Source organism: Eublepharis macularius, chromosome 17 (assembly GCF_028583425.1).
Source record: "Eublepharis macularius isolate TG4126 chromosome 17, MPM_Emac_v1.0, whole genome shotgun sequence".
Classification (NCBI taxonomy): domain Eukaryota; kingdom Metazoa; phylum Chordata; class Lepidosauria; order Squamata; family Eublepharidae; genus Eublepharis; species Eublepharis macularius.
The window spans coordinates 36293366-36306027 of NC_072806.1; the positions used below are offsets into that span (position 1 = coordinate 36293366).

Consider the following 12662-nt stretch of genomic DNA (forward strand, 5'->3'; position numbering starts at 1 on the left):
TTGTGTTTAATATTCTCCAATTAAAATCCGAGGCGCATTTCACTCCAACGCATCAGGTTACCTCAGCAAATACATATTCCCAAATATGCATTTGCCAAAAAGGAAAGAGTCAGAACGTGAGAGCATGGTGGAGGCACCTGCACCAGAGACCGGGCAGATCAGAAGGAAGAGTTTAACTGCACCCACCCCTTGTCTCTGCATGAGTTACTGTTCTGGGCATGCCTCTCAATGAGGGCAATTCAGACTTTGCATTGGGAAGTGATGGATTCTTCTAATTGTATCCCATGTAGAGATGCAACAGAGGTTGACTGGAAGGAGACATAGCAGGCAGTTTGAGGTCATGAGACCCTTTAACTGCTTCAGTAATTTATTTCTCACAGCACCCAAACAATTCCCTCATGGCACATGGTTCGGGGATGGCTGCACTGGACTGTTAAAACAGAGTTTAACTATAACAGCTACATTTTACACATTTGGAACCTGCCTTGGGTCTATGTTAGTAGAGAAAGGCAAGAAACGACCAAGGAAACCACACAACAGCAATGAATGAATCCAAGAACTTTTAAAATCAGCCTTCTCTGTTAAAACAACTTTTCCCGCTACATACGGTGAAGAGCTGTGCTGGAGCTGATCACAGTGGTGCTCCAGATTTTATTACAAATGCTAGAGCTGAAGCAACCACAAAGACAACAGAACTTTGTGGTTTGTACAGAGCGTCCCTCTCTCACGATGGAGGGGACACAACCCCCTTCAGTTGGCCTGAAGCCTTCTCACAGCTCAAGGCCAAGATCATAGACAGATGCCCTAAGAAACTAGCATGCCGTGAGTTTCTTCCTCGAACGGCTCAGGTTAAGACTTACGAATGGAGCATTTTGTTAAAATCGGCGCTGCCAAATTTGCCATGTGAACTGAGGGCCTTCCATTTGCTTTACAATCAAGCTGGCCTTGCCTACATATTTGGAAGGAGGGGGGTATGAGGTTATTTATTTATAAAACTTCTATGCTGTCTCTCCAGAGAACCTGCATGAGGTGCCGTTAAAAGTGTAACAGGACAAAATCGTGGAACAGCATAAAATCGTTAAAAACCCAGCCAGAGTATAAAAATCAACACAAAACATTTAGCAGCCTAATACTTGCAAATAACAATCCTCAGGCTAGAAACAGACTGCATACACAGTTTTACAAGATCAAGTTTCTCCGCCCATGTTTTGGTACCAGGCAAATCTAACAATCTCTCTACACAAGATGCCTCAGTACGTGTTTGACCAGTGTAGAGAGACGCAATGTTAGCCAAGAAGTGTAGTTTAAAAGACAGAGCCTGCGGAGATTGCTCCTCAGAGAGTTTGTTAATTTCATCTTCATCTGCCAAAAGCTCTGTCAATTTCACCTCTCCAGTCTAAAACTGTGTGGGATCCCCCAACCAGAGGGCAGTGAGGAATAGAAATGGGCTGGAGCTGCCTTCCAGAGCCAGGCTTGGACGTGGGGCGGTTATAATGGGATGAAGTTTCCCTTCTGGCATTTCACAGCCCCTTCACACAGCTCCAGTGCATAGCAAAGTCATCTCTGTCGCCGGATCTGCCTTTTTAATCTACCCTTCCCGACTACCATTGCATCTCTCAACACATGTCAGATGTCTTGTGGAGAGACAAGGGGAAGGGCATTCCTGATGAGGTGCCACTACTAAAGAAGCCCTGTTCTCCGTCAACACCTGCCTCACCTCTGCAGGCAGGGGCAGGGGGAGCATGGCTTTTGAGGAGGGTCCCAACAATGTAGGCAGGTTGGCCAGAGTCTTTCCATTACAGAGAAAGAGCCTCACAGGACTGGATGCCACCACCAACTGGGCTTGGAAGAAGGAATTTTCCTAGTCTCCTTGTAATGGCAACTGATTAAACCTCTATGGCAAAAGCTCAGTCTGCTTATTGGAGAGGTGAGCACAACTCAAATAGTGAAAGTGAAAAAGTCTCAAAGCTGCCAGTGAATCTACGGCGAGACCAAATTTCACTCAGGTTGCTTCCCACTGCCCGTTTCCTTATTTATGAATGCGTTATTTGGCTTCTGGTTTAAATGTGCTCCCTCGCTCAATCCCTCTCTCTCAACATTAGAAATGAAAATAAAAAAGGTATTAAATAGAGATGGAGGGAGAGAGCACTTGCATCCCACAGCATCAAGAGCCAAACCATCTCCCTTCCAGCACAGATTGCTATGTTTTTACTAAGGTTAAAACCCTTTAAAAATGAGCATCTGACCAGTATCAGAAAAAAGGAAGAAAATAACTTTAATAATAATGCTGTGATTTTTTAAAAAAAATTGTTATTGCTTCTAAAATTCCACAAGTGTCAGACAATAAGTATATAGCAACGGGATTAAAATTACATTGTCATAATGTGGACCTCCCAGCGACTCAGCAGCTATTACAGCGCTATTAGGTACTGGCACCTGGCGGAACTCGATTTCTACTGTCTGCTTCAATCTCTTCCACAAGTCATTTACAAGTATACGATCCTAATTTCTATCAAAAAAAAAAAAAGAGGAGGAAGGCGGGGGCAAACTGTGCTCAGAACATGCTGGGACTTGAAAATTATTTGGATAAAGCTATTTGACGGGTTTAATGCGATACGCCTCCTCTCCTCCAGTTACACACACACACACAAACTTAAAAACACAAACACACACTAGATCCCTTAAGCATGTGTAGGCAAATGTGAAACAAGGAGTATGCTGGGAACACCCCCCCCCCTTTTTTTAATGAGACAGAAATTTCAACTGGGATGACGAATGTGTATAGAAGGGATACAAATTATTTTTTAAAACCCAGCCACTTCCTATCTGCGTTTTCCAGATTTTGTTGATGAATTCAAATAATTAAATCTGAATTAGCATTTTGGATGACCCCACCACCACCCACACCCTACCTCCCCCCAAACTGATCAAATGAGTGGCTTAAAAGCATGAATGTATTCAAATACGAACAAAGAAAAGAGAGCTATGCAAGTTGCAAAACAAATGGCCCTCTAGAGGACTCACCAAAGCTCAGTCGTTCCCCAAGCCTTTGACACTAGATCTCAAAGAGGCTTTCAATGAAATCCTAAACCGAGTTACTCCAGTCTAAGCCCACTGAAATCTATGAGCTTAGACTGGAGTAACTCTGCTTAGGATTTCACTATTGTTCTTCTCCCGAACAAATGCATGTCTTCAACCATCAAGTCATCAGTTTCTATTCCTTTGTTGCAAGCTCAAGTCCTGAAATGTCTCCACAAAGGAGGGATCAGAAGCCACACCAATCAGGAAAACCTCCTCACAACAATGGCTGGAGTGAGTCAGGCCATGCCTGTACGGCATCGAAGGCCAGTGTGGTCTAGTGGTTGGAGTCAGAGCAGGCTCAGGCTGACCCACGTCTAAATCCCTGCCTTTAATGAAACTTACTGCAACAACTAAAGTGGAAAACCGCAGCTAAGGGACAAGACAACAACCAATGAAAACTTGCGAAAGTATAATGAGTGATTATTAATAATACAAAGTGACACAGTGTATGTCTTATCTAATTCTAAACACTTCCGGGCTATATATATCCAATTCTCATATACAATATTACATAATATCCTGAGATATTGCAAGCAGCAGTGAGGCTTTGGAGATGCGTGGGGAGAAGGTCTGCTGACCCCTGATGCAGTCTGGAAACAAGTGTTATCAATGACCGGTTCCTTGTTGGGTCTTCAGTCCTTTGAAGTTCACCATCTCCTTGTTTCATTTGGAAAGATAAAGCAACATGCAAGAGGCTGTTTAATGTTTACAACAGGAACAGTGTTGTTCCATGCTCTTCTATGCACTGACTTTGTCATCTCTCTTTGAGCTTCCACCTTGCTGTAAGAAGCAAATTTGCTACAGTTGGCCGGATATTGTGTAATATTGTATATGAGAATTGGATATATATAGCCTGGAAGTGTTTAGAATTAGATAAGACATGCACTGTGTCACTTTGTATTATTAATAATCACTTATTATACTTTTGCAATTTTTCATTGGTTGTTGTCTTGTCCCTTAGCTGTGGTTTTCCACTCTGGTTGTTGCAGTTCTATCTAAGGGCGCTTCTCCTATTGGTAGTGAGAGTTTAATGAAACTTACAGCATGACCTTGGGCCAGCCATTCTCTCTCAGAATAATCTCCCTCACAGGTTTGCTGTGAGGATGAAACAAAGGATGGGATAATCAGGTATGCCATCTTGAGCTCCCTAAAGGAAAGGTGGGATTAGAAAATGCTAAAATAAAGTCAGCAAATGAAGGCAACACTGAGGCTCTAATGATTGCTGGCTAGAGATAGGGGTAAGCAAGAGGAAGAGGAAACCCATCTCTGTGTTGATCACCCCATCTGGCTCTCTAAAGAGAACCTGTACTTTAAACACACAGAAGGCCCAGACAACTTAAAGGGCCAAGCACTTCCCACAATTTAAACCTGCAAGGGTATGGATTGGCACCAGGCTCAAAACATTCAACATGCTCACACTCTCATCTTTCAACTTAATTTTTTAAGTCGCTTGCAAACCTGTAAGCTTGCAAAGCAAGGCCTGAAAGTATCTGCCCTCCCACTGTCTCCTTCAGCTTTCATTTCCAACTCGGAGTCCTCCTCCTTGCCTTCTCATGTCCACCAGACAACTCTTTCACCCTTATTTTCCTAGTACCCAACTTCATCTATGCCTCCTTTCCAAAGATTCCACCAGCCCCATTCCTGTCTAGAATCTGTGCAGCTACACCAATGGCAGTCAGAGGCCCTTCTGATTCGCCAGCCCTCTGTGACAGGCAGAGCAGCTCCACCAATCCCCATCAGAGGCCTCATGCTCACCAACAACAGTTCAAATCTCCTTTAGATTTTAAGATACATTCAAGACATGGAAGCAACATAGCAGGTAGGCATGGGCATGAATCGAAATACGAATCAAATTTCATGACGAATCGGGCCGATTTGTGTTTCACAAAACACGTTTCGTGGGGCTGTGACTTTCCGGGCCGATTCGTTCAATTCATGAATGATTCGTGATGCCAAACAGGCCGGCGCCAATCCATTGATTCTCTAGGCAACATAGGCCCAGAATGTCTGCAGACCTTTTGTTGCCATTGGAAACCCCCCAATCTTAGCTCACATAACCTTGATAGGCAGCTCTCCCTGCCAACTAGAGAGTTTCCATTCTGCCCTATACAGCAAGGAGCTGCTAATCCCCTAGGCAACTGAGGAGATGGGCCTTCTGTAGCCATGGGAACACCAATCCATCCAAACCCTGTTAGGTAGGTCTGTCTGCCAACCAGAGACTTCCTGTTCTGCTCTATGTGAGCATTTCTTATATAAGGCACAGCTCTCTGCCTCGTGCTTTTCAGTTCCAGTAGACAGAGGGAGAGGGAGGACCTGTTGCTGGGATTTGGAGTGGGAGAGTGGAATTGGGAGCTTTGGGCTGGATTTGCTGGTGCTTTAAAAGAGAATGAAAAGCCTCTTCCTTATTTTCAGCTCTTGACCTTGTTGGAAGGTCATTGGGTGAGGGTGCCTTCTTTCCTCCATTCCACCCAACCCTAGTCTCAGGGCATTGCCTGGCTCTGGGGCCTAGCTTGACTGAGGCCTACCTCTTTTTCTTTAATTTTCTTTGCTTATATTTTTATTCAGAGCATTTGTTCTTGTTGGCTTGTTGGGTGAGGGTGGGTGAAGTAGAGCCTGCTGAAGTCTCCCTGCAAGATTGGCATCTCTGGGTATGAAGGGGGCCACTGAAGTGCCCTGGGTTCTGATGAATCACGAAACTAACGAATTGTCGTGAAACAGGACAATTTCGTGAAAGTTCATGATTCGTGGGATGCGACGAAACATGAAACGCTCATTTCGTTTTTTTCCCATTTCATGCCCATCTCTAATAACAGCGTCTCCTCAGGCAACAGCGCCCCAAAAAAGAAGACACAGTTTTAGGGTTCTGGACACAGAACATCCCTTTCCCCAGCCACAAAATGACATTCTTTAGTGAATCCTGTAGTGAGACACCTACATGAACCTGTATGAATGGCTCAGACAAGGGAAATACTTGCCAAGAGTCCCCAGGCATGGCCCCTAAGGATGAAGCTTAACTCACCTTGCTTTGCGTAAACTCCCTGAACATGGCTGCAAGCCCTTCGTCATCTATGTCAGAATCAGTCTTAATGGCGACGTTCAGGATGTGAATGGGTTCCTCTCTGGCACTCTGAGGTTCAAAACAGACCAATGAGAACAGTTCAAAGACAAACTGGCACACAGCAAGAAGAAGGGACATGAATATCCTTTAATCAATAAGAAAAACTGATTCAAATTCTCGCTGATCGGAATAATTATTTTGGCTATATGCTATAGAAATCAAAAGCCCTTTTGTAAATTCTGGAGACAATTTGCAAGACTGTTTGTAAAATGTATAGTCTGCCTCGTCTCCCCCCTCCCTCTCAAAAAAAAGGTCAGCCTCAATACACTATTTTCATAAAAGGACAACTTTCTAACAATATTATACTAGCATTTTGTCTTGTTCCTGAGAGGGCAGTACTCGGAAGGAGACAAATTCTCTTCCAAAGAATCGTGCTTGAAAGGGTCTTTCAAGGAAGGGGGGGGTCTGTTTCGCTGGTTCTGCTTTGTCCTCTCTTCTACCGATGGAGAGGTAAGATCTATTAATAATTTGCCCACCAACAATGGGTTGTGTTTGCAAATGAGCAGCTCTATTGGCTGAAATGCCACCTGAGCTGTTGGGCTCTGCTATTCTCTTCTAGATATGATACCTTATCTTCATCATACAAGGATGGGTGGCCTGCTTCAGGGAAGGTTGGGCTTTGAGGAGGAGAGTCACAGAAGCATCCCATCACTTCATCAAACAGCCTAAGGACAGGAGAGAGAGAGAGGGAAAAAATAGCAGAAGATGGTATGAAATTACCATTTAAAAAATTTATTTCCTCCCTTAATAACAACAACAACAGTAACAACATTCGATTTATATACTACCATTCAGGACGACTTAACACCTACTCAGAGCAGTTTGCAAAGTATGTTGTTATTATCCTCACGACAATCACCCTGTGAGGTGGGTGGGGCTGAGAGAGCTCTGAGAGAGCTGTGACTGACCCAAGGTCACCCAGCTGGCTTCAAGTGGAGGAGCGGGGAATCAAACCCGGCTCTCCAGATTAGAGTCCTGCCGCTCTTAACCACTACACCAAACTAAATAGTCTTCCTTTCTTGGAGACTGAAGGGACATTAAAACATTTTAAAAAATAAGAACCATAAATACAATAAAGCACATATGTTAAGAAATACTGTGAAAATTTCCACAGAAATAAAAACCTTTTAAAAATTACTATTAAAAATGCCATGTTAAATGGTTCTGTTGGGCACATTCTATAAAGGAACATTACTGTAGAATTCAGCCTCTCTGGAACTGCCACTTAAAATATGTCCCATGTCTTTTTTCATTTTTGTGCAATACTCCCACAAACCCCAAATCCAACATCACCAGTACAAGAGTTCACGCGTGCATAAAAGAGGAGAAGGGGGTGAGGGTGATATTACTGAGGGGGGATAGACATATGACAGTCCACCCCCTTTTAAGTTTTAAAAAAGGCACACATCCGATTCGTTGTGTACTCTGGCAGTAAGAGTGGAGCCCACAACCTTACAAAATTCCATCTCATTTCAGAAGGTTTTTAGCACACCCTGTCCACTGGAACTGTTGTCTCTCTGGTGTCTGTTAACTGCTTCCCAATTTGGACATGTTCTCCCCCACTTCAATTTTGTTGAAGATCGCTTCATGTGAACAGACAGGTCACGGACTGTGTACAGGAGCTAAGGACATCAGAAGAGGCCAAGAGCAAAGAGACTGACCTCAAGAAAGAAGGGAGGGCCTCAAAGATGTAGTGGTTAAGAGTGCAGGACTCTAATCTGGAGAACCAGGTTTGATTCCTCACTCCTCCACCTGAAGCCAGCTGGGTGACCGTGGGTCAATCACAGCTTCTCGGAGCTCTCTCAGCCACACCCACCTCACAGGGTGATTGTTGTGGGGATAATAATAACATACTTGGTAAACTGCTCTGAATGGGCGTTAAGTTGTCCTGAAGGGCGGTATATAAATCAAATATTATTATTATCAATGCAAAATAACCTTGTCATCTACTTACCTCACAAAGTCTTCAAAGGTCCGGAAGGAGACCATCCCACCCATCCGTTGGCATGGCGGGGTGAAAGAGTTGTCCAAGAGAACGTCACTCACGCTGGCTACATGGACCATTCCATAATGGTTGAGGTTGGAAGAGAAGGACATTCTAGACAGTAGTCCAAATCAGAAGGCATGTTAGGAGAGAAGGCTGACACTGTTACAAAGCCCTGTTTAGGACTCAAATTATATCGAAACCTACACCTCTAAGTCACATGTACAGTATGAACTCAACAACAAACTCACTAACTTGGTTTCAAAAAGAACAGAAATTGACGTTTTTCTTCAAAGATGCAGAAAGAGGTTTCAGAGATTCGCCAAACTAAGCTTCAAGTAACACGCAGCTATCTCAAAGATGGTTTTGATGCCATTTACATTCTACAGGGCAAAACAGTAACTCTTACATGTGCAAGAGAATGCACTTCAATGTCCCTTACTGCTGTTGAGTTAACCACTGAACACATGGAATGAAGCCACATGAGATGCTTCAGGAATCTGCCATCAAGGTGTTCAATGGCTCCAGGAGGAGTGAAAAAACTACTTTAATGCCTGAGTTATAGAACGAGTCACTGACCACTGGAATGAGCGTTCCATTATGAAGAGCTTTTTCAATGGAAGGGGGGAAACGCTGCAAGTGTTTCTCAACTAGACTCATAGTTTATCAGCTTGGTGCTTCTTAAGAACTCAAGGAAGTATCAAAACAGCCATTAGGCCATAACAAATGGGGGCCACTAGCCAAGCCCTTCCACTTAGCTGCTTGCCAACACAGAATCAGGCCCAGAATGGCTGTTCGACAGGTAACCTCGATCTATGTGCACTTCTCCTACAATTTGATTCTGGATATCATTTAAGTAACTTCTTACAGAAATGGCCCACTGGTAACCATCTGAAGCAGCCAATATATAATAACTATGATCCAATTTGTGCATATGGGTTCCAAGAAGTCTGTGGAGCTCCAAGCATGCAAAGGTTTTTAATTTGTCCTCAATGTATGGAGCAGTCCATGTACGTATCTGGAGCGCCTATGCAAGAACTGGATCCATGCAGAGCTTTGAATTGTATTGACAATGAGCTTTTCACAAATGCTTTGGTAGCAGAGTCTATTGTTTATTATCCGAACTAACATCATTAAGTTGATTTGCATTGGGCTCCCTCATTTTTAGAAAATTAAAGACAAGACAAAAATTGTAGAACTTTTTTTTTTTTAAGATAACCTTAAAAACTCATTTCCCTTATGTCACAAATAGGATAGCCAATCAGTAACTTCATGATCCGCTGGACTCTCTCATTTTAAGGGCGGGGGGGGGGGGAGATACAAGTCAAACTTTTCAAATTAAAATGCCAGTTGTTTAGTGACATAAAAATATAGAGATTTCAAGATGCAGCATTTTACTTGTGCCTTAAAAATCCAATTTGAAGCGTCTGGGTTGAAATATATTTACAAATAAATGCATACACTGCTTTTCTGCGAAAGCCATTTTTGATAAAATTCCTATCTTCTTTGCTAGATTTTTCACGTCTACAGAATTTGAACATTAAATGGACAAATAATTTGAGGATCTCATCCTTCACAGCTCTAAGCCTGGGAGCCAATGCTGTAACCCTGCGTGTAGGTAAGAACGTTTACACCCCCACTGGCCCCAATCCACACCAAGTCAAACATGACTAATTCCCACGTAAACCAATGGAACAGGTCAACTGCAAGAGACCCAAGCCACACAGCTTTTCACAACCCTTTGCCCTGATTAACTTGAGCTGAATTCCAAAGAGTTAGCCGTGTTATCCCTCTGCAGCCAGAACAACAAACAGCCTCTGTGCCATTTTAAAGACTTGACCAGTTCCAAGATTGGTCTAAATAAAGACTAGGGGTAGCTAGCTTGCTAGAAAGAGTTTAGCCTCCATTAGGCCTGAAAATATGTATGTAGCTCCCAATTTTGTTGAAGCTGTGGGCACTTTTGGAACACTGAAAAATCCAAAATGATAGCTGCTACAAAACGGCTACCATGGGACAATGCCATGGGCCAATCATAAACTTCGGGAGGTTGTAAGTCAAGTGTTTGCCTAAAACAGACACAGCTGTTTCTGAACAGGTGCTCTCAGTGGACACCTGGGTCCTTCTGACGTACCAACCAAGGTAGAGGGAAATCCAAGACTGGCTCTTTGCTTTGGAGAAGAGGTACTTTGTTGAAGAAGGAAAGGGGCACCAGGAAATGCATTGGCAGGAACCATAGTGCGTATAGTTGCCATGCTGGGGACCACCAATCCAGCTTAGGAAGGGAAGTAATTTATCCCCTGTTAGAGGTTATATAACACTCTGCAACTTACTCTGCCAATTCATCCCCAGTTGGGAGCAGCCCCCTCCTACTTGGATGAGGTCGCTTATCCTCATAACTGAACTTTGTTTTCACCTGTTCATAGTAACAAACACCTGTCTTTTACTGGTGATCTCCTTGTTTTGCACTTCTATCTCCCTCCCGTCTTCTGTTTGCACCCCCGTGTATCTATTTCTGCCAACTGAGGGTAACACCACATACACTGGACTAGCTAGGCCCTGGCTCATGAAGGGCTGCCATAATAGCAAGTCCTCAAAATGCCACAAGACTCTTTAGTTGTTTGGGGTGGATTGCAGCCATCAATTACAATATGAGTTTTAGCTACATGCAGGATTACAGCCAAAAGTACCTTATTCTCGTTTTAAGCAATCCTTTCCCCTCCCCCTTTCCAACAGTTCAGTATCATTTGTGATCTAATAAATGTTTATAAACTTAAAAAAACCACAAGTTTTTAGTTTTCCAGTAGGAATCACTAACGTGGGTGTTATGTAACAAACCTGGATGGCAGATTTTCTTTTAAAAACATAAATTATAAACAACGTTAAATTTTAGTTTGGAAGATTTAGTATATCTTTAGGGACAACAGGTTACAAACACACACCTCACACAAATGTGGAACTATATTATACTGAAACACATTTAGAAATTAGACACATTAGCTTCCCTCTTCCCTCATGTGCTTTTGTCTGTACGATTGGGGAGGGGAGATGCACTACAAGCAAATGTCATTTAGAATCATAGTCTTAAAATGATCATTTATACCCTAGGCCTGACCTCCTCCACGGGTGTCATGTCATCCCTCAAGGGTTAGATTAGGAGCCACGCTAAACACTGCTGTTGCAGAGAAAAGCAGCTGGGCATCGGTTCCCTATCTGTCCAATATCAAGATTGCAGAATGAAACCAGAAACATGGCTGCCATTTTCGGTGGGAGCTAGAATTTGGGAGCCATTGCTTTGAGATGTAATTTAAGTAGTTCAGTGAACACAGAGGGCTCTTCCTTACAGGATTTACTTGAACATCCTAACATAGAATGACAGACCAGCCATATATTAAGCTGCACCATAAAACGCATTTAACATCCCAAACACAGGGCAAAATGAAAGAATTCACATAGTTTTAAATAAGCAGCATTCTTCTCTTAATATGATCTGTTTCCATTGTCTTTAAACTATAAAGGAACAGTCTACAGATTTCATAGGCCAAAGACAAACAGCCCTCTACCTTAAGGAATACTAGGGAACCAAAGGTAGGACGGAAACAGAGGAAGACACTCAGGGAGATCCAAGAAAGCTACTCAGACCCAGCAGTGAGAGGCGATTCCATGCTCATGGTGGTGGGATGGCAATACTTCTGATCAGAAGGGCAGTGATAAAGGACAGGAGCAAATGAAGAACAGAGGGAGGTACACATCCCAACAGCATGCCTCGTGTTAGGACAGCCCGTCTCAAGAGGAAGATACTTTGTGTATAGCATGCTCTTAGGCTGATTCCACACACGTTGGATAATGCACTTTAGCTATCGTTTGGAAGTGGATTTTTTGTTTCACACTCGAAAAATTCAGTTCCAAATGATCTCTAAAGAGGATTGGAAGTGCATTATCCAACATGTGTGGAATCAGCCTCTGATAGCCTACTTTCAGTGGTATTATTTGGTGAACTTCTGCTGTGTACCTTCTAAAAGCCAAACTCCCTTGTTCAGTGCTGCAGTCCGAAACCTACAGAATCGGCAATTAGCTGGACAAAATCTGGCCCCAGAATGACAGATACCTGCACTTGGACAACTGAGAGAATGTGTGCATATGCTGGTATGAGGTACTGCCCCACCACCCTTCATTTCTATGTGTAAATGGCCCTCCAGTAGGTGACCAAATGAATGCACTGGAATCACTACGTGGAAATGCAGGATTAACTTTTTCTTCCAGAGACTCGAGAGCCAGAAGGAGGCTGTGCTAAGTGGGTCTCGCTTATCCTACAATGGCTTTACCTGTGGTGTGAACGAGACAGAGACTAGAATGTGCCTAGGATGCCAGCAAGTGTAGATCAGTGGGAAAGCATGAGCCTATATGCACACACCAAACCCCCCAAATTAACAGGCAGATGTGCCCTAAAATACTTTACTACAAGCTGCAGAGCCAATAAGA

At 43.3% G+C, this 12662-nt stretch overlaps 1 protein-coding gene across 2 annotated transcripts in view; it reads right to left on the reverse strand.

The window, feature by feature from the left end:
* The window catches only part of ACACA (acetyl-CoA carboxylase alpha), a 297390-nt gene that overhangs the window by 133317 nt on the left and 151411 nt on the right, over positions 1-12662 (reverse strand). For both annotated transcript variants that reach the window (XM_055001998.1, XM_055001997.1), the window contains 3 exons: positions 8154-8297; positions 6768-6864; positions 6101-6208 (listed from right to left, as the gene is read on the reverse strand). In XM_055001998.1, the coding sequence (XP_054857973.1) occupies positions 6101-6208; positions 6768-6864; positions 8154-8297 (349 nt within the window). The remainder of the gene's footprint in view (positions 1-6100; positions 6209-6767; positions 6865-8153; positions 8298-12662) is intronic.